The sequence below is a fragment of the Danio rerio genome, chromosome 2 (assembly GCF_052040795.2).
Source record: "Danio rerio strain M-AB ecotype USA chromosome 2, GRCz13ab, whole genome shotgun sequence".
NCBI classification, from domain to species: Eukaryota; Metazoa; Chordata; class Actinopteri; order Cypriniformes; family Danionidae; genus Danio; species Danio rerio.
The window spans coordinates 35,588,933-35,611,940 of NC_141022.1; the positions used below are offsets into that span (position 1 = coordinate 35,588,933).

Below are 23,008 nucleotides of genomic sequence, written 5' to 3' on the forward strand. Positions count from 1 at the left end.
TTTAGGGTGTTATTTAGATGCAAAAATGGTGGTTTGACATGTCTGCTGCCAAGCAACACTAAAATTATTTATGCACTTCTTTCTCCTCTCTGCTTAAAATAATAGTCCATTTAGATAATATTTATTACATAGATTGCGTTTCAATAAATCTCACTGCGACAGGCAGTTACAATCTGCTGTCAACACCAGGAAGAGGCAGAAGATTTATGCCTCATATGCAATAATGTTTGATATATTCAGACCAGACACATGTAATTCTGTTAGATCATCTCGATAGACAGTAATCTCGATCTGTTTCTTGTTATAATTCAGTGATGTTGTTTACAGTCTCACAGGCTGCAGTATTTTCACCCTGAATTTAGATGAAAGACAGTTTGACGTGTGCTATTTATACTGCTAGCATGTTTTATAGTGTGCAAGACTGTCCAGGTCTGAAAATAGCAAAGCTCAGAGCTCCTAAAGAGATAAAATTCTGTCATAATTTACTCATCCTTCACTTGTTTCAAATCAGTCTAAACTTCTTTCATCTGTTAAACTGAAAGGTTGATACTGAAGAGAACAGCCATTAACTTCCATAGATTAGTTCGACTATTGATGTCTTTTGCTTATTTTTTCCCAACATGTTTCAGAATATATTAGTTTGTGTTTAACAGATGAACCAGTGAAAGTTTAGAACCACTTGAGGTGGGGTAAATGGTGAGATATTTCCGTATAACAAACATCTACACGCTTTTTACGGCATCCCATCATTCAGCATATTCAGCAACACACATAACCCAAAATTGTAAGATGTTGAGGAAAAGTTCATTTAATTAGATATCACAACTTTATTTACCTTTATTTTTTTATTGGTGCAAAGATGAGTATTTCTTTTGCGGAAAACATCTACAATTTCTTTTGCTCAATTAAAACCACAACAAAATTCAGTCCTACTTTATATTGTGGCCTTAAATTATATGTACTTACACTGAATTAAATAATTTGTTACAACGTACTTAATGCGTAAATACATGATGTTACATTGTACTTGTACTTAATTAAACATCTGCATGTAATTACACCTACAATATAATTAGGCTGTTGTCCATCTCTTACACCTTAATCAACCAACCAACAGGTCCACATTGGTACCTTAAAGATACAAATCAGTAGTTAAAAAGTACAAACATATGCCTTTGTGGAATCTGTGTGAACCTGTTAGGTACAAAAGTGTACCCTTTGAAAAAGTAAATGGCCCCAGTGACAGCTCTTGATATGAAACATACCACAGTGACCTGTAATTAAGCCTCAAAGTCCAAATCTGAGACAAACCTAATCAATAAAAATAAAACTCTTAATACAAAAACGGAAACTTTTGTAAAGATAAAGAAGACTGATACAAAGTGGCAAATATTATAACTTAAAACAAACTTAATAACCAAATTATTACGAAATCAAACAACCTGAAATGTATACATTTATACAAACACTAGCAGAGCCTTCTAACAGTTTAAGTTTCCAATGGTATGATAACCTTGGATAAAAATTTCACGGAATTGTCACTACTGCTTTAAACATCGTCGAGTCGAGTATTATGTCGGAATTCATAGAACTAAAAAAAAGTATGCAAGAAGCATGTTGATGAACTACTACTTCCAGACTACTTCCAGCGATATTCTAAAGTGTGCATCTGATGGATGCTACACTATCCCATAATGCACAGTGAGAGAATTCATGAATGGGAGTGAATATGTGACATGATGATGACAAAATGGCATCTAGTACATCCAAGCTCTACTTGTACAACTCGCATTCATACTGTATACAACGTACTTTTCTATCGGTCGAGTAGTAAATTTAAATTCAAGTGCAGTACCTACTGAGTGGTATGTGATTTTGGACGCAGACAATAAACTTTTTTTTGAGAAACATTTAAAGTATTTTAGAACAGTAAACATGTCAGGCTAAATAATTCAAATGAATCACTGACTTTTGCTGTCTTTATTCGTTTCAAAAATACAGATTTCTTTATAATTTAAAACGGCATGTTCAGATATCTTTTCTGCTAGAAATACTGTTGTCCTAAAAAAAAAACATTTATATTTTGACTTTTACAATATTTTGACATTTCCAAACATTATACCTTATACCTGTATACCTTGAAAACAGTTATCGTCCCATGGCTAATACACACCACATAAAATCACAGTTAAAATTATTGGCACACTCTGTAAAGATGAGCAAAGAAGGCTCTGAAAATAAATCTGTATGATTTGTTCTTTAGCTTTTAATGTTTAAAAGTTTATTTACAGAACTACAGTACTACAGTATGGGCTAGACTTTCAGCTAACACATTTTTCACTGAATATGTGATCCTTTGTGACATGTATAGTGCAAGTCAATGGTCTCCCATTTTTGAGATTAAAAATAGTCCAAATCAATCCCAGATGATACCCTGAGGTCTTTATGAAGCAAAAACGATTGGTCTGTACAATTACCTGAAAATGATTCACAATATTATTAGCTTTTATAAACAGCATGGGTAAACAGTTTTTGGAGTGTTAAAGCATGAGCTTCCAGTCACTAGATGATGTATGGCCGAGTGCACACTCAGGCGTGAGGTGACAAGCGTGAGAATGCACAATTTTGCTAATATGGTTCTTACCTGTGATTGACAACAGATGCAGCAACTGCTATAAATTCCACTCATTGACATGACATGTACTGTGTGTACTGTGATACTGACAGGACTCCATTCTGTGAAATGAACTCACGCCTGACTGTGCGCTTGCACATATGTCAACTAGTGACAAGACGCACGTGCTCACTACACTTTTGCACAAGAACGATTTCTCCATGCTGTGGATTAACGCTAATAATGTGAATAAAGTTCAGTTTCTTACATAATATAATAATATTATATTATAACATAACATAATATTACACAATATCACTAAGGCCCACAGATTAAGCTAAAAATCTGAAGGGAAAAAGTCACCAACATCTTCGATGACCTTAGAGTAAGTAAAATTATCTGTAAATGTTTATTTATGTGTGAAATATCCCTTTATTGTGAAATGAGAAAATGACCTGGATGATTTTAGATTTTAGGATGATTTTTAGTTTAGTTTTCAGTTGAGCATAAATCTCCATTTTAAGGTATCTCAATTGGATTCAGGTCAGTAAATGTTCATTCTTAGGTAAACTATACTTTTAACGTAAAATGAAAACATGACCTGGATCATTTTACTTTAAAATTATGAAAACAACTATCAAACCAAATAAATAACTTAAATATGTGGTTAATTTAAAATAGACAAAACATGCAATCGTGAGTTTTCTTTAGTCCATTACAATGTACATGGTAAATTAAACCACCTGACAAACTGTGCATTTGCAAATTTCATGTGTCTGATTTAGAGACATTAGCAGCATACTGTAACACAATCCATAAAAAAACATAAGTATGCTTTGGCTTTAGGCTACTTTCAGAAGCTGAAATATACCAATATAGTTTAACAATATGAAATATTTCAACTTAAATCCACTTTATAAATGAACACTTTGGATTTGAAATAAATAAATCTCAAAGTTAACTTGAAAATGTCCCAACACGCTGCCATGAGCTTGCTTTATCTCTCTCAAATGCTTTCCTGCACTCGCTAACACAACTTCTGCATGCTACTGAAATGCTGGATTCACTTCTCTACAGCTCTTCCAAAGAAAAAAACCAAGAAGCATGGAAAAATGCCACAGGCAGGAACATGAGAAACCTTAACGTGAGCCGCAGCTATCGGGCCTGTAAGGACATGCTGCCCGTGGCATGACAGCACAGGTGTTTCTGTTCCCTCCTGTGCTGATTTTCTGCATGTACTGCTGAAAAACACACAAGCTCTGTTTTTAGACAGTGTCTAAACGTCTTTTTTTACAGCTTTGCCACAACACTGCCACAAGAAATAGATCAATTCGATAATCTATGTGTGATACACAAATCCCCATATACTTACTAAAAATTAGAAGAAATGCAATGCAAGTAAGCTGCCCATTTGAATGTAACTGTGGCAGCTCTTGAGCTAGAAGAACAGAAAGACTTTTAGCCACAAATAGGTGTCAAGTTTCTGTTGATTTGTTTGTCTGAAAACCAATAAATTGTGTCTGTAAAACCACAAAGCATAACCAGGAAGTTCAACAAGCACAAAAAAAGGTTCCCTCCTTCACAACACTTCTCAGACTACATGCAAGATAGAATAAACTCACCAGTTACCGCAATATTTAAGCCTACACTAAACATATACATGCAGTGGTGTGAAAAAGTCTTTTCCTCTTACTAGTTTCTTGCTTTTTGTATGTTTGTCACACTTTAGTGCTTCAGATCATCAAACAAATTTAAATATTAGTCAATAATAACACAAGTAAACACATCATGCAAGTTTGAAAGGTGTTTATTATTAAGGGAAAATAAATGCAAAACTACATGGCCCAGTGTGAAAAGACGTTTGCCCCTTAAAACCATTAACTGGTTTGGCCACCTTTTGCAGCAACAATCGCAATCAAGCGTTTTCAATAACTTAATAGACAACGAGTCTGTTACAGTGCAGTAGAATAATTTTGGCCCACTCATTATTGCAAAATTGTTGTAATTCAACGACATTTTTTAAGTCATCCTACAGCATCTCAATTAGATTCAGGTCAGGATTTTGACTAGACCACTCCAAAATTTTTATTTAGTTTTGCTTTAGCCATTCAGAAGTAGATTTGCTGATGTGCTTTGGATCATTGTCCTGTTGCAGAACCCAAGTTCACTTCACCTTGAGGTCACTAACAAATGGCCGGACCATCTCCTTCATGATATTAAAGAAGACAGCTTTATTTATTGTTCCATTTATTACAGAAAGTCTTCCAGGCCCTGAAGCAACAAAACTGTCCCAGACCTTACCACTACAACAGCAAAAGGAACAAACCATTTAAGTTCAAACTAATCCTAATGAGTACTGTGATTAAATTAATCAATCTAAGCACAGTAAAATCCAATAAATGAAGAGAACTCAAACCAACTGAGTACTGTAAAACCCAAGTTAAGTCAACTCAAACTGTTTGAGGAAGCCAATTGCTACCTTTGAGTTGGAAAAACTGAACTATACGAGTACTGTGAACTCAATTTAAGTTGAAGTAATGATGTATTTAATTAACTCATTACCTTCAACACAGAGTTCAAAACTCTTTTCAAATGAATAGAATTAACTTTCAGTAAATTTTAAGTTAACTACACTCATTTCATTTGATAAAGTTGACTGTTGGGTTTTACAGTGTGGTATGTTGTTCTTTTTCTCAAATGCAGTGTTACTATTTGTAATGTGTAAACTATGTGTAATGTTAGTGCTATTTGTAGATAATGGCTCTTATAGTGGATTGCTGCAGCCCCAAAGCTTTAGAAATGGTTTTATTACCTTTTTCAGAATAGTAGATCTCAATTATTTTCTTTCTCATTTGTTTTTGAGTTTCTTTTAGAGCTGCACGATTCTGGCTAAGATGAAAATTTTTTGCTTAAAATAAAGATCACGATTTTCTCACGATTCTGTAGATGTAAAATAAAGGTATGGTAAAAACAAACATATGGCACACCATCGATAATAATATTATGTGTAGGTCTACTGGTTTCTATAAATAATTCTGTTCTACTTATAATAATTCTAATGTTGAATTATTATGTTTGAGATATATGCTTGCAATCTGTCATATTAGACAATTTTATTCACTGGTAAAATTAGACATTTACCATTATCAGATTATATTCAACAATATATAGGCTAGAGTAGTTATACTGACATTGTAAACATTTATTTTCATGCACAACTGTGGGTTCGCTATGAAAGAAAAAACTAATCAAATGCTTGTCGTAATCATAACTCTAAAATGCGATATGATCATTTAAATGAAGTGCACTCTTTCAGTTTCATTTTGACTGCAATGTGCTTGATCATACTTCGTGAACGGCTCCCAAACGATCACTTTGTGCCACAAACTGAATATTATTTGTAACTGTGTTACCTGTTACTCGCAACATATGCAGGTGTTCACTAAAGTAGACGTGTGCGTCTATCATTAAGTAGAGCGCTCTCTGTGATAACAGCTCACGGTCAGCAGCTCATGCACGTGTGATTTCCAGATCGCAAAAACATCATGTTTAGACAAAAATGGCAGTTTTAGGTGAATTATACCTTATAAATACAGTACGTGACTCATTCAACATAATGTCACTGAGCAACGTGTGTGAAACAATTTAAAGAGTTGTGCAGCCTCCTTTTCTTCTCTCCTGAACTTGAAAGCATGATTGGCAGAGTCGTAGAAATGCTGGATTAAGATTGTCTAGTTGGTCGAATCGAGATTGCGAACTTTAAACGATTAATTGAGCAGCTCTAATTTCTTTGAATCTCGACATGATGTCTGGGTTTTGAGGATCTTTTGGTCTACTTCACTTTGTCATACAGGTCCTATTTAAGTGATTTCTTGACTGTGAAAATACATGTAGCAGTAATCAGGCTTGGGTGTAACTAGATAAATGAAACCTAGGTGCGATAAACCAGAGATAAGTTATTTTAACGAGGGGGGCGGACACTTTTTTCACACAGTAGTTGTATTTTGTTTTCCCTTAATAAGTAATTTTGAAACAAAGTGTGACAAACTTGCAAAGAATAAGAAATCTGTAAGGTGCAAAAACTTTTTTTACACCACTGTGTATGTATATAACTGTACATCTATCTGTGTGCATGTGTGTGTTTTAGTAGTTATTAGAAAATAATAGATTGTATGATTTGGTCATGTAAATTAGGGTACAATAAAATGTAATGAGCCTTCACAACCTTTTTTAATAAGTTACAGATTAATTTTTTACTTTGTTGTAATTTTGTTTAACGTCTTGTGTTTACAGATTCTACATGTCCTCCAAAATTTAAATAAAACATTTAAAATACATTAAAATTAAAAATAAAAATACATAGAAATTCTAGTCAGAATCCTTGATAAAAGCTACTTAGCAAAGGGCGTACTGCTTAAGTTAGTCACACATGCCTTCAGGGCATGTAAAGTTGCATTAGATAAACCCTGCAATACAGGAATGCTCCACTAGTTCCACAACTGCAGACGTCACAAGTAACTATTTGCACAAAGTTGTGCTATTGATCAGCATCTCGCAGTGATTAGATCTTTGCAGGTGGCATTGCTGCAAAACGGCTCCATATAAACAACCATATGAGAAAAAACATTGTCAACCTACCAAAGCTGATATCTGTCCAGTAATACAGTAAATGAGTTTTTTATAATATGCTTTTATGAAATATGTTAATATGGTAATCTTCGCATTTGCCTTGTCTGCTTATTGCGTACGTGTTTTCATGTGTGTTGCTGTATAATGCTGACCACTGGTCTTTAGGTCCTAATGAAAGCTGCTGGGTCAATATTTATAGTTCACGCAACTAATTAAAACCTGTGGCCTTTCACTTCACAAACAGTTGAGCTGTCCCGTGGAGGAGGATAACAACATGGTACAAATGAGCTTATTAACACGTGCATAAACAACAAACAAGGTATTTTTATGTAGCTGTGAATTTATTTAGAGCTCCTATGATTTTACATTTTGAAAGTTAAATATTAATTTAATCATTAATATTAACAATATGCAAGAAAATTCAAGTAATGCAAACAGATAAGTTTCATGTTCAGAGTCAAACAACTAACACTCAAAGACTTTAATAGTTTTGTTGATTAGTTAATTTTATTGCTTATGACACAACAATAATAATGTTAATTATAAAAGAAGTTATATTTCTGCAAAGTAAATAGTTTTATTTGTTAAAGTTTTTGTTGAGCTTTAAACACTGCGTTCCTCACTTAATATAAAAAAAATTCCAAACACATTACATTATGTAAGCTACTTGTGTAAAAGGGAAAAAGGAAAAAGAGGTTAAAATGATTATTTAAAACCTGAAATAGTTGTTAAATATGTTATTAAAAACCACCTACTGACATTTATTATTGATATTATTATTACTATTAGTTTAAATAATTAACTTGAAAAAGAACTACTAATGAACAAGTAACGTTAAAGGCTTAATCTTCTAATCTAATCTTTGTGTGGTTCGTTTACATTTGATCCAAATTAAGAGTTAAACCAGTTAGTTATAGAATTAATAAGAAATTATACCTGAATCTAAATTATCTTTAAAAAAAATCATGTTTAATCATCACAAATATATCGAAAGGTCATCAGAAGGTATGGAAGTTCATTGGCCTAAAAGTGTGGGAAATCTGTTTACCGGTTTTTTTTTCTGAATGAACCAATAAATTAGTCATTTTAACAATCTGCATATCAAAACAGCCTAATGTTAGATTTCTTAGCATATCTAAAACAGGCACAAATCGTGTCAAAAACACATCTTCGGATTCAGACATCGAATAATCTAGACGGGAACATGGCTGAAAGAGAAATGTAGGAACTTGCTGTGAAATGAAATGGTGTTTTGAATAAACAAAATCAGGAAGTGGCATGATCTATTTGAACACAGAGGAAGTCTGAAAACTCGCACCCATGCTTCTCTTCTTAAAAGCAGTGTCGGTTTTTAACACAAAAACTTCACTTAGTTTTTGCTCAGCAGCAAGTAAATACGCATAAAACAAGTGTAAGTTACACAACACGGAAATATGATACATATAACGCCAAAAAAAAAAAAAAAAAACATGTATCTGTGACCTCTGTCCAATACAAAGAGAACGCACCTGAAGTCAAGTGAAAACTGAGCGAAAGTCTTTTCCTCAAACGGACTTTCTGAAGTAACGTAAAAGCTTAAAATTGCACATCTTAAATATTTAAAGTATGAGTGAGCTTTACTTTCAGCTTTACTTTCATTTAATGTCGCTAAAGTTTAGGAGTCGTGTCACCTGTGACCTGAAAGAAACAAGCATTGCCTCGCGCCAGGTGTCAGGCTCATAATGGAAAGCAAATTGCACGTTAATCCACGATTCTTACCTTAATTTCCAGTGAACTGAGAGAAATGTAAATATGGGGAACCGCTGAAGAACACCCTGCTCAGCGGATCATTGTGAAGATGTGGCGTGTGTGTGTCTACATTTTCCGGATTGGCCCATCAGAAGCGTTGCGTTTGACGCGCAGGTTGAGCGCTAAAGAGGCTCTGCCTACATCTATAAAAGGAATTGATTTCGAGAGAGGAAGCAGACTAGTTTTACTATGCGTCTAGTAGCGGTCTTTGTGTCTGTTGTGGATAATTTTGCTTTCAGTCATGTTGTTTTGAGCTCAGATAAGCTGCTGGTAACAGACTGAGAGCGAGGAGAGCGACAAAACGCGCGCGTTGTCGACGAAGCAAAGATGATGGTGATGGATTGTTTGGGGTTTATATTTTGAATTGCTTACTCATTACAGCAAGTGAAGTTGTGGGTCTGTTGTAATTCTCAAAGCGTAGGTATTTTGTCATTAGAAAGAGTTCAAATATTTAAGAAACCTAATATTAAACTTGCTTACATTCGTTAGTAATACATTGCATGCATGTTGATTTAGTAATACATAAGTCTTGTTTGTCAGATTTACAACATTCATTGTTAATTATTGATGATATTGTAAATAAATAAATTATAGAAATATCATTGTTTTTAACTTTTTGAGGAAACAATTGTCAATGTCACTTTTATAAAAGGCAAACAGGTTGTCAGATCCAAGTGAAGCTCTACATCTTCAACATAAGAAGTTATTAATAGAAAAAATATATATTTTAATAAGTATACATCATTTAAAATATAGTTGTATTATCAATGTTTGGTGTTTTCCATGTTAAATTGATCATATATAAATCAGGTTTTATTAGTTTGAATTTGGCATGTTTGCATTGTAGCTTATATTTTAAATATGTGTATAGTTGTATTTATTAACTGATTTTATTCTAGTTTAACTATTATGAAATCGATGAAATTGCCAAATGCTTCATCTGAAACAAGCTAAAGTTAATTTATACTTAGAAATAAAATATAGAAACATTTCAAACATATTACAACAGGTGAAGTTGTGGGTTTGGTGTAATTCCCAAACCAAAGTGGGTTTTCTGTCATTAGAAAGATCTAATATTAAACTTCAATATTAATAGCATATTAAATGATGATTTATAAGTAATATTTTGCATGTTAATTTAGTAATACAGTAGTTGTATTGTTTGTCAGATTGTCAATTTCACTTTATAAAAAACAGTTTGTCAGATCGAAGTGAAGCTTTATTTCTTCATCATGAAAAGTTATTAAAAACACAAAAAATAATAAAGTAACAATTTTAAATTATTTAAAATATTATCTACATGAGCTCATTTGTCTTATTTTGAATGTTTTGAAGGCTTCCAATGAACGCAAAAAAAAACATCCAGCTGTGCAAGAAAACATACAATATGACGAAAGTGAAGTCATCTTTCACTACAAGTAGCCTAACTTTTAAAGCACTAAAATAAAGGGTTTAAAGCACCAAAAGTGGCCTATAAAATTTATTTTAATACTTTTAATAAACTTGTGTTTTAATAAAATGTTTTTTTTCTTTTTCATTTAAAACTGTTACTCCTTTTTTTTTCTAGTGATATATTATGTGATAAATGTGTATTTGAAAAATAAGTACTTGATTCATATTTCTTCTATGTATTTAACAAATGTTTTTGGTACCTCAAAAAGTGTGATTATGCAGACCATTAGTCCCTTAGTCCCTTTATTAATCCGGGGTCGCCACAGCGGAATGAACTGCCAACTTATTTAGCATGTTTTTACGCAGCGGATGCCCTTCCAGCCGCAACCTATCTCTAGTAAACATTCACACACTACGAAAAATTTAGCCTACTCAATTCACCTGTACCGCATATCTTTGGACTGTAGGGGAAACCAGAGCACCCCGAGGAAACCCACGCGAATGCAGGGAGAACACGCAAACTCTACAAAGAAACGCCGACTGAGCCAAGGCTCGAACCAGAGACCTTTTTGCTGTGAGGCGACAGCACTACCTACTGCGCCATTGCGTCGGCCCCATTCCTGTTGTTAAATATTTCTAATTCTAAAATCCCCTTTAGTTTCCATGATTAAAAACCAATGTTCGAAATAGCATGTGGTACATCAGGGTTACACAAAACAGGAGATTTTAAGAAAAGAGTAAAAGGAGTATTCAAATACTTTACCACATCTTTTCATGCCAAGAATGTTTGATACTGTAAAGATGTTGAATACAGAGTCAAGTTTGTGTACACTATTGATAAATGGTAAAGTGTATAACAAATTTAGGGAGCTTCTTTTCGGTACATTTTTATTTTAAAGTAAAAAAAAAAAACATTTTATTAACAAATATTTTAGATTACTAAAAGTTCAAAAGAAAACATCAGAGCCCAGTAGTAAATACAAACAAAATAAACAAATAAAGAATACAACAATTCTTCATGGTTTCAACGTAAAGTCTTTATTTTAGGATTCGAAGACTTGATAACCAAGTTTGATTTTCTTTCTGACTGAACTTACAGTGTAGCAAACACAGACAAAGAAAAAACAAAGTAAGAGAGAGTGGCAAAATCCATCCTAAATGTAAAATTAGGACTGAATCAATCCAGTTTGTTCACTTAAATGTGAAGTTGTCCTCTTGACCGTTTCCAGGCTTTGATATGCTACAATATTAGCGACACAAGAACGGATCATCTGGAGTTGTGCTGGACTGAACATCGAAACAGACAAAACACGCTCCAACAGTGGCCTATTCAATAGGGTTGAAACAAAAACAGCTCGGTAGCGAACATTATTCCACAATCTTGAAGTTGGAGGTGTTTCTGTTATGCATCCATTGAATAATATTAACATGACCTAAAACCGAAGAACAAAACCCATAATAATAAACTACACTTGAAGGGTCCGTCCCTCTCCATGCTGAAACACTTTAGCCCTATAAATGTCAAATACTGTCATCATCAAATATAGTACAGATGGCATTCATTAATACATCTTCTTTGTTGTTGTTGCTGTTATTACAATAACAGTTAAAAACCAAGAGTGAATGCTGGTCTCCCTGATAGGGTAACGAAAATAAGAGGCAGCGTTAGTTCATTCTGAGTCACACGGACAGTCAGTCACTCACCGCCGGGTCCCCTTGCACTTCAATTCAACTTAAAAACAACAAAACAAACAGTAAGAAAAATCACATTCCACAGTCACCGTAAGCAAACAATGAAAACTCATCCTATAAGCGACCTGTAACAGATTGCGTTCTGCTCAACTAGATAAAGCCAACAACACTTGACCACTCAGATCCATACACTTTATAATTTATGCTTTACAATTGGTGAATAATCACCAGAGACCAGATGAAGAAGGTAGGTTATTGTATGATCTTTTGACAAGGACACTTTCCCAGAGTCTGAGGCATCGGTTTTGTCAGATTTGGCATTAAACAAACATGGGGGGCAAGGAATGAAGCGATCCCACAGATGCAACCAAAGCCGTAACCACCTTGTAGACACTGAAACGTTTTGATCATTTGATTTTTTAGTGGTTCCTTAAATTATTACTTATTATGAGCATAATTGCTTGGAGAGTATATGAATATTGCTTATGAAGCACTAAGGTTGAAGCCCTGGTATACTTAAAGAGAAGTTGACTTTGAACAAAACCAGTTTGAATCAAAGGAGCAAACTGAGCTTTCTTCAGCTGGTAAACAAGTTTGGGTTACAATTTTTTTTAGGTGTGACTCTGTGACCCCTGTTCAGTCTGTGAAAGTCGGACATCCATGGTTAAAAATATACTAAAAACTGCACTATTGTGAAAAGTGATGCGTAATTCTAATTTGAAGTAATGCTAACACTGTTTTTTTCATGTTTAACACTGTAAAGCTGCCTACTTCAAAGCTATATTCTATATAAAGTGCTAAAAAAAATACATGTGGCAGGATTTGACTAAAGAGCCAAGTTGCAGGTGAAGCAGTGGCCAGCTAGGGAAGTACTGAGCAGGTAAACTTCACTTCTCTGACCTCTAAAGGTGCTCTAGCGACAGCCATGGCCTTTAGTCACCTTGTTAGAGCAACCGACTCCCATACAAAGATTCGCCGGGTTCGATCCCAGCACAAAGCGGGCAGGCTAGTGGAGGACCGGCGAGGTTACATTGGTGCCGTGACCTGGATAGGAGTGAGGTTTAGGGGAGTGACTGTAGCAGAGGCCAGCTAGTGAAGTGCTGAGCCGGTAAACCTCACTCCTCTGACCTCTAAAGGTGCTCTAGTGACAAATGCTAGAGGCCATGGTCTTTACCCTCCTTGTTAGAGCAACCGACTCCCATGCAAAGAATCGCCATGTTTGATTCCATCTTAGAGCGGGTTGGGTAGTGGAGGACTGGCGGGGTTAAGTTGGTGCCCTGACCTGGGTGAGAGTGAGGTTTAGGGGAGTGAGTGTAGCCGCGGCCAGCTAGTGAAGTGCTGAGCAGGTAAACCTCACTCCTCTGACCTCTAAAGGTGCTCTAGCGACAGATGTTAGAGGCCATGGTCTTTAGCCTCCTTGTAAGAGCAACCAACTCGCATACAAAGTATTGCCGGTTCGATCCCAGCTCAGAGCAGGTTGGGTTGTGTAGGACCGGCAGGGTAACATCGGAGCCATGACCTGGATAGGAGTGAGGTTTAGGGGAGTGATTGTAGCAGAGGCCAACTAGTGAAATGCTGAGCAGGTAAACCTCACTCCTCTGACCTCTAAAGGTGCTCTAGTGATAGATGCTAGAGGCCATGCTCTTTCGCCACCTTGTTAGAGCAACCAACTCCCATACAAAGAATCGCTACATTTGATCCCAGCTCAGAGCCAGCAGGGTAGTGTAGAACCGGCAGGGTTACATTGGTGCTGTGACCTGGATAGTAGTGAGGTTTAGGGGAGTGATTGTAGCAGAGGAAAGCTAGTGAAGTGCTGAGCAGGTAAACCTCACTCCTCTGACCTCTAAAGGTGCTCCAGCGACAAACGCTAAAGGCCATCGTCTTTAGCCTCCTTGTAAAAGCAACCAACTCCCATACAAAGAATCTCCGTTTCGATTCCAGCTCAGAGCGAGCAGGGTAGTGTAAGACCGGCAGGGTAACATTGCTGCCGTGACCCAAACAGGAATGAGGTTTAAGGGGGTGAATGCAGCAGAAGCAATGAGTTTCACCAGTTTGATCCCAGCTCAGAGTAGGTTTGGTATTGTAGGACCAGCGGGGTTACGCGGGTGCTGTCTTAGCTGCTGTTTTCTCAGCGCTATCAGTTTAGTTGTATGTTTATTCTGACATCGGGAAGAAAGCAAACAGTATGGGGAGCACTGGGATATTCGCTAACTGTAATCCGCGACTTTTAAATGTCTTTTATCCTCTACATGAAGAACGAAAAACAATTTCGCTAAGAGTATACCAAGGTGCTAAGAGTATGCCAGCAATATTCGAGGGCTGTAAATTGTCCTCCTACTTACAGAGGCAATTATAATAAAGAGGTTTTCTGGGCTTTGATGCAAGTGATGCAATCTGAATGAATGCATATTCTGATTACATATAGCAGATGAGATGTTTAAACCTTTACATTTTGGTTTCGATCCCTGACCAGCATGCCACTATGCTGGGAATTTCAGCACTGGTGTAGCATTTATGTGATCTTGCTTATTATTTAGGCCTTCCAAAAAATTAAGAGATGATTTGAGTTGTTTTCTTTTGTTTTTCTTCATTTAAAACAGTACACTAAAATGTCTAGAGTCACTCTGGCTCCATAAGCAAGCAGGGTTAACATACATTTGCACACTTGTACATTATACATACGTACATAAATATACACTTACGTCTGTGCATATGTATGTACAAAGACACACTTAAAATGGACATACATATAATTCTATATGTGTACACATACACAAAGTTACAGCATACATGTTAAGTGCTAGATTTCCAAGTATAGCTACTGCAAACCCAGTTATGGCATGCTGGGCTGCCATGGCTACGATAATACTGGTAGGCAGGATAACACAGTTTATGAACAACACATAGTTTACACATTTCACCCTTGAGGATTAAGGGAGCATGGGTTTGATACTTCATGTTTTGTATGTGTTTGGAGACCGTTTGGGTTTCAGCAGCTATGTACAGAGGCAATGCCCACAGTCCAGTGTGAGGCCAGAGAGAGCGGAGCTTGTGCTAGTTAGAGAGCCTCTCGGCTGCCGGTCATGCACTGTCAGTCTGACAGAATGTGCACGAAGGACATTGGGAAGACCCCTTTCCTTTCAGGCTGACCCTCTATGTGCCCGATCTGTGAAAATGCAGGTTGATTTAATTGCATACATTAATTGAACATTCATAAATAAATAAATTTGCTGTTCATTTACTCTCCCCGAGGCTAAGATGATTAGGGTTACTTTTTCTTAAAACATTAAAGAAGTTGCTGAAGCCGTTTTTCCATTGCACACAACAACGACAAGCAACAGAACAGAATTCATTCATTTCCAATATAGAGTATTCCAAGAGCTGCGTGGAGTTCTGATAATCCCTGTTCGCAGAAAATTCTAATCTGATTTGAGTTGCGGATCCGTTAAAATATTTGAACTTTTGCAACTATATCATGTGATCGGCCGATTGGACGTGATGTATTCCTGTGTTTTCCAACTGAACTTGTACGAATTAGCCCTAAAACTGACCAAACGTGAAATAGTTACCTTTCCATGTGAGATCACCTCAGTGTGGTATGACAGGTCATAGACGTGGTCTTTCTCTATCCAAGAAGGCTGTCACACTGAAGCCTGGTATTTACTTCTGCGTCAAGTGATCGGCGTGACCTACGGCGCCTGCCCTGCGCGTAGCTGTGCATTTATACTTCTCTGTGCTGATTCTGTAGCTCTGCAATGATACTTCCGGAACGCTAGCTGGCAGTAAGTGTTTAAGCTAAAAAGCTTTATGAACCTTTTGTATTTAAAAAAACAGATTTCTATTCATGAATGAGTAATAAAAAATATTATTTTAAATGCGGTCTCCACATTCCCTCCAAAATTTTCAACGGTCTATGAATTTCTAGTATTTGTTTATTCATTCATTCAACCATGGTAAACACACAAAGAATAAAGGCTCTTGCTTTTGCACTCCTTTATTTCTGACACAGCGAGAATCAGCTTCTCTGCCACAGTGCACAACAAAACTGAAAATTCTGTGTGACTGCCACAAAGGCGTGTATTCCAACTGTGGAAAGGCGTCACAAGACTTTACTCCAATGTGTTGATGTACATCCAACTTAGAACGAGGGAGTAGGGGGAGGGGCTTTCTTTTTGCACATCATTCTCTCATAGCAAACTAATGGTAAGAGGGACGTGGTTAAGAATATTGTGGCTGAAGCCATCAAACTAACATCAACATAAAAACAATGCCACTCCAAAGCAGAAGCAAATGGTCAGACTTTGATTGAAGAACTCAACTTGCACTTTATGAATCACCAAGATCCACAGTTTCAGTTAAAAATCTTGTACTACTGAAAGGAAAAAGTCATCTACATTTTGGATGGCTGAAGTGTAAGTAAGTTAGATTTTTTCTTTTGGGAACGCTTCCAATTTAACAGTATGGTAAGTAAATGAACAGCAGATTTTCTTTTGTGTGATCTACCACTTTAACAGTATACACTGATTGAAACGGCACAGCTTTACTCACCCACCACTCCTGGTCTTCCTCTCCTGTGACAATTATAACCTCGCCCTCCACAAAAGTCAGCTCATCGTCATTGTCTGCCTGGCAATCATAGATGGTTTTCACACGCTTCGCTTTGTTCTTTGCCTGCAAAAGACACAGACTCCAGTTATTTTAGTGTTAAACCTGTTGACTTTTTCCCAGTATGTATTAGCAATCAAACTTTCAGGTTTCCTCTAATATTTATTCATTCATTCATTTTCTTGTCAGCTTAGTCCCTTTATTTATCAGGGGTTGCCACAGCAGAATGAACCACTAACTTATCCAGGTATAAGGTGTGCAATTACTTTTAGATAAGTAGTTCTAAGTACGTCTTGACTGTTGACAGTTTCATATCACTACAAGGATTGGAGTTATTAATTGTAAAAGGATCTTGATTAGATGCATAAGAAACTAGAACTACAGACAGGAACTGATAAAGGACAAAAAGCCCACAAATGTTTTGAAGTATAAACATCTGAACAGTGTTTTACGGTGTGGTATCCAAAATATAGGCATAAAAATTGACTCTAGTCTGTTAAAATACTAGAAAATAATGCAGCACACCTGATGTGTAACAGTCACTCTTATTCACGTCGGCCGTGCATTATATTTCTAATAAATCAATGGGTGTTATCAGTTACTGCTTATGATATTTTTTACATTTAAAATGCTGATATTTTAAAATCTATTAATGCTAATATAACAGCAGCCATTACTCCAGTCTTCAGTTTTATATTATAAATCTTTTAAACACTGTTTATATTTGCTGATTTGATTCTCAGGAAAAAAAAAAACATAATTATTATCAGAAAACCTTTTCACTGATTAATATATGTGGAAACGTGATCGTTTTTGAATAATTTTACTTTCACTTTTGAATAATTTAATGTTTTCCATGTGCAAAAAAGTATTAATATCGGAAAAATAAAATCATTAGTCTTTTAAGCCACAACTTAAAATGTTAAATTTAAACCCTTTTTTGGTTTGGTAGTCATAAAACAATAGTAATTCATAAAATGTGGTTTGAAAAAAAGATTTTGGAAGTGCATCCATTTTACCTAAATGGGTCAAAGATGAAAAGGGCATTGAAAATGCATATTTCCAACAGCTTTAAATTTTGTATACAGTTAAAAATAAATGTTTCGTTCTTACAACAAATATATCTATTACACTGATGACGTTCCATTTTTGACCCATAAAACACGTCTTTTACTCACTACTGTGTTAATTTTGCGTGGCATTGGGACTGGCATTTCCAAGGCTCCTGCGGGCGCTCCATTGGTGTCCTCGCTGGCCTGTCGGGGTGAGAGCTCCTCCTGCTGGCTGAATGACTGTGTCTCCGTCAGCTGGGGCTTCGGACTGGTTTCCTCCTGCGTTGACTGCCTTTGTGTGGCCTCAGATGCAGAACACACGGCCGGTTTGGATGGCAGATCACTGATCTGCGGCTTAGGGGGAAGATCCTTAAGCTGAGGCTTCGGGGGCAGGTCAGAAAGCTGAGGTTTTGGTGGTAAATCCGACAATTGGGGTTTGGGGGGAAGATCTGATAGTTGCGGTTTGGGAGGAAGGTCTGAGATGTGCGGTTTCTGCGGGACATCCACAGGCTGGGATCGTTCTGCGACCTGTGGAATTTTAGGTGGAGGTTCAGTGGGTCTGGTTATTGTATCTGAGGCTCTGGTGGGAGGTGCATCCTGGGCCTGTGGGGGTTTCTGAAGCACATCAGGACCAGACTTGTCCACTGATGGGAGGTGGATTGTGTCAATCTTTCGTAGTGCCACTGAAAGAGAAACATAGGTGTATTTAAACAGGGCATATATAGGAATGCTAAAGGTAATTTCAATACCTTTTAAGACTTTCTGAGAATATATATGTATATATAGATTTTTTATATATAATTATTTTTTCATTTTTACCTATATTTTGGTTAGGAAAGAAGAGTGAATTGACAGGAAAGCATTGGGAGCAGAGAGAGGGGAAGGATCTGCAAAGGACCACGAGGCGGAATCAAACTCGGGTCGCCATGAGCACCTGAGTGCATGTGTTGACGCACTAACCTCTACACCACTGGCGCCGACCTTCTCAGAATATTTTAAGACCTCATCGCCACTTTAAGTTTAAATCAGTATCAAACCTTTAACTTAATAAACCACTGTTAATAAAAAGTTGTAGTTAAATAAATCAATGGAGTACAACCATGCATAAGAACTCAGATAAGCTCGGAAGAAACAAAACTTTAAAGAATAAATTAGGCGGTTGTTTACAGTGACAGGCTTCAGCCGCTGTTTAAACTTATTATTCTCTATCCAGGAGAATACAAACTTACATTTTCCAATTTTGACGTCTGTTTCGCTGTATGGTTTTCGCAAATTACGTGACATCACCCGCACGGAGGAGCTTGGCCTTATGCACACCGGACCAAACCAATGGAGTGGATTGGGGATGCCATTGTTAATATTAGGAAAATAAATATATTTATGATTTTTTTTAAGTCAAACACTTTGGACAATGCTTAAACTAAATTTAAGACCTCAAAAAAACATGATAAAGATTTTTTTAATACCTTTTAAGGGCCTTAATTTTCTCATAATTGATTTATCAACTTTTATTACTTTTTAAGACCCCACACACACCCTGTTAAAGTTAAAAGTAAAGTATATATATAAATCATTTAATTCTTGATAGTGTGTTTACTTGTGGCATGGTTCATTTGGACCAAAAAAAAAAAGGTCATTGGTTAACTGAGAATTCATACAAGAATTTATAACAACTAGCCAAAAAATAAGAAACATAATAGCTGTAGGATACGTTCACAACCTGATTGTACAGCTTTTATGACATGCTGTTTATTTTGGGACAGAAACGTCAATTCGAAAGCTCTGTTAATTAAACATTATATTTTTATGCATGTACTTTATATATAGATTTTTAACCCATCTAAAAATTTACAAAGTGTTAACATAAAATGTTAAAAAAGCAAAACTGTGAGAGCAAAAATCTTAACAGCAAACATGCTCTGTTTGTCCTTTGCTAATTTTGATTGGTATACATGCTGCTCCTTCAGAGAAATCTAATCTTGTGATTTGTAGCGTCTCCCCTGCAGGCACAGGACATCAACATGATGTCATATTAACGTTGTACCCCAACGTTGGATTTTGTTAGGAAATATAAAAGGGGTTGAGATCAGAACCCAACCTCAGTCCGGTGTCAATTTCCCACGTCTAACTTAAAATCAACCAAATGTCAATGTCTAATCATGTTACACCCTGACATTTTGTGGACGTTACCACTATGACGTCTATCAGACGTTGGATTTTGGTCACTTTCCAAAACAACCAAATATCAACTTAATTTTAACGTCGCTATTTGATATCAAAATAACGTTGTCCTTAGACACTGACTAGACATTGAATTTTGATCGCACCAGACTCTGTTTTAATTGAACCAAAGAAACAATGCACCCTTAATGTTATAAAAAACAAACCTTTTTGAGGTAGTTTGGGAAGAACTCGTGGGCCAAATGTTGCTTTTGTGTTCATAGACGTAGTGCTGAAAAAAAAATCAGACAAACAAAATCTTCATGATGGATTCATAAAGCTAACATTAAAATGAAAAGGCACAGTAAAGATTTACAATGTTCATTGTGCCAAACAGGACTATTAAATTGTAAAACCAAACACTGTAATAAGTTAAGAAACTGGCAGTAGAGAATGAAAATAGTGAAAATAGTGTTAATCAGGAAATGTAAAACATCAAATTTTTCTAATTAAGACCGCAGCCTTTTCATCAGCATGAAAATGAGTTGAAATTCAGAGATTCAGCATGTCCAAAAATCAGCACCTTTGCTGCTGCTGGATTCCCTCAAACTTGTTGGCCGGGGATGTCCGATTTGCAGAAGGAGGTGTGGACTCACTTCCTATGAGGTTCAAAATAAAACAGGAAGTGGTTTAAAGTGAGTTTGAAGTTCCCTTATTTTATTGGTCATATCTTACACTCTTGTTTTTGTGCCCCAGCAACCATCATGTTATCAAAACACCTTAAAGATAAAGATGATGCTTAGAATTGCGTTAACAGATTTTAGCTCAATAAATACTTTTTTCTTTCTGGAAAATATAAAAACTGTGGAGTGTGATTGGGGAAACCTTGAAAATATAGAATTTAGTGTCCTCAAACATTATAAAAAGCATATCTAACATAATAGACATTACACTACACTTAACATGCAATGAATGTAGCAAGATATATTTGATCACATCTAATGAACCTAGCATGAAAAGCATCAACACAATCAAATTACAGCATTAAATATAATTAAAATGGTGATTATAACCTGTTCTGCCACAGATTTCTTTATATTCTTGACCCAGTGCTTCCCACACATAGACTTTACTTGGGTGGGGAGGGGGTGGGTTGTTAGATATATTAACGACCACCCAATTGGATTTATTGACATGTTTTATTTTACTATTATTATCCTGCTTTTACACTATTTTGTATCCGCCTAGCATAACCAAACATCAGCGATCAATTAAGTAGGGGAAAATCGTTCTGTGCGCGTGTAAACTGTCAACACTCCCACAGACAGTCTCACATGCTCTGCAGGCCGACATAGCTGTGCCTTTTTGAGACTTAAATTATTTGTTCGGCCGGGTTTCTAAGGCTGCATTTACACTGCAGATCTTGATGGTCAATTCCAATTTTGTGACTGTATCCGATTTTTTTGATGACCTGCTTACATCATCTTTTAAAAGTGACTCGTATCCGATTGTCTGCATTTACACAGCACACAGCAAAAGGGGAAATGACCTGGAAAAAAAGAGCAGGTGCTGACAAACAGCTGATAATAAAAAAGCGCTCTTTCCTCTATTCCTGTATGTAATCTGTTCGCAGCTTTTGACAAGCTGTTTTACTAAAGTTTATGACAGAAAGGTTCTCGTTTGTCCATTTTTTTGATATATAGGCTGTTTTTTAAACCTTTAAGCAACTTAATGTAATGTCCATGGCGTGATTTATGCACGTGATGTAGCTTTGCACTAGTTTTATATTAGGTTATATTGGTTACTTTGCAGACATTGCACTCTCTCGCTCTCGTTAACCTGCTTAAATACCTGTGTAATAAGTCAATATAAAAGCTGTTTAAGTGCTCGTGTATGAGATTTAAAGTTAGGGACTCTGCTGAAGTCTGTTCTGAAATGAAAGTGTCAGACTTGACGTCATTCTCTATGGTTTTTAATGATGCTTGACTTGCATTGACAGGTGAAAATTTGATCTATCTGCTTACACTGCAAACACGAGAACACAGATCCGAAGGCCTGAATCTGATTTGAGTAAATCGGAATCAATGTGATTTGTTCCTACTTGCACATACATGGGCCATATCCGATCTGTGCCACATGGAAGAAAAAAAAAATCGGAATTGAGTCACTTGAACAGTGTAGTGTAACTGCGGTCTAAATTTCCTAAAATGAAATTTGCTCGTTCGTTAATTGTATGCGTTTTTGCATTACCTTTTTACTTAAGCCTACTTTTAACTGGCTTTGCAGCTGACAGCACATGCACAGTTATTCACAGAAACATTAAACAATTAATTCCTGAATTTAAATGACTCAGAAAAACGTTACTATGTACTTAGAGACGACGAAATGACTGGTCTAAACTGTCTGCAAAACATATGTACACCAGTAGTAATAGTTAATCAACGCAACTGCCCTATTTAAATAATCTACACGTTTTAAAATTGCAATTATAAACATTTTTAGAGACATCGTCTGTTTTTATTCCTTTTTCTGTCATTTATTTCTCATTTTCTGTATATTTTATTAATTTGATGGTGCTAGTATATTACATAGGCTATTATATACATTTCTAAAATGCTTTAGCATTCAAGTTTGCTTTGAACTTGAAAGGGAAGCAGATTTTACCTGTCAGTGGGTGCACATGGCTCCTGAATAGAAAGTAAGACAAATAGTGGATTCTTTTTTATTTTGACAGTCTTTTTTTACTTTAACCAATTGAAAAGAAACAGTGTTTAACATTGTCATGATAAATAAAATTATTGTTAAAAATTAAATAGTTTTGTTTGTCGCATATAGTTAACTATTTAAGAGTTGTGGGTAAATGGTGTGTTTCAATTCAGCTATTACCGCAAGTATATTTCAAAACGATGGGAAGCACTGATATATATAGTTATATATATACACTTGGATCCCAAATAACAAATTCAATCTAATGACAATTATTAACTAATTTGATTCACCATTTTAATTGTAGTTATTCCTTTAGTTAAAGCTAGGACGGCATCAATTTTTATTATTTAATAAAATATTTAAATAA

General features: G+C 35.9%; 2 protein-coding genes across 9 annotated transcripts in view; both read right to left on the reverse strand.

The window, feature by feature from the left end:
* The window catches only part of fam49ba (family with sequence similarity 49 member Ba), a 46,930-nt gene extending 37,552 nt beyond the window's left edge, over positions 1-9,378 (reverse strand). For 2 of the 3 annotated variants that reach the window (NM_001291713.1, NM_200070.3), the window contains exon 1: positions 9,002-9,378. The gene's annotated coding sequence lies outside the window, so the exon portion shown is untranslated. The remainder of the gene's footprint in view (positions 1-9,001) is intronic. The other variant, XM_087238884.1, reaches the window with a different exon arrangement.
* A 2,057-nt stretch (positions 9,379-11,435) lies between these two features.
* Positions 11,436-23,008, reverse strand: part of asap1a (ArfGAP with SH3 domain, ankyrin repeat and PH domain 1a) — a 91,934-nt gene continuing 80,361 nt past the window's right edge. For 3 of the 6 annotated variants that reach the window (XM_087238621.1, XM_087238620.1, XM_087238622.1), the window contains 5 exons: positions 20,516-20,591; positions 20,160-20,224; positions 17,899-18,455; positions 16,664-16,786; positions 11,436-15,281 (listed from right to left, as the gene is read on the reverse strand). In XM_087238621.1, the coding sequence (XP_087094747.1) occupies positions 15,207-15,281; positions 16,664-16,786; positions 17,899-18,455; positions 20,160-20,224; positions 20,516-20,591 (896 nt within the window). In that variant the 3' untranslated portion in view covers positions 11,436-15,206. 6 annotated transcript variants of the gene reach the window in all.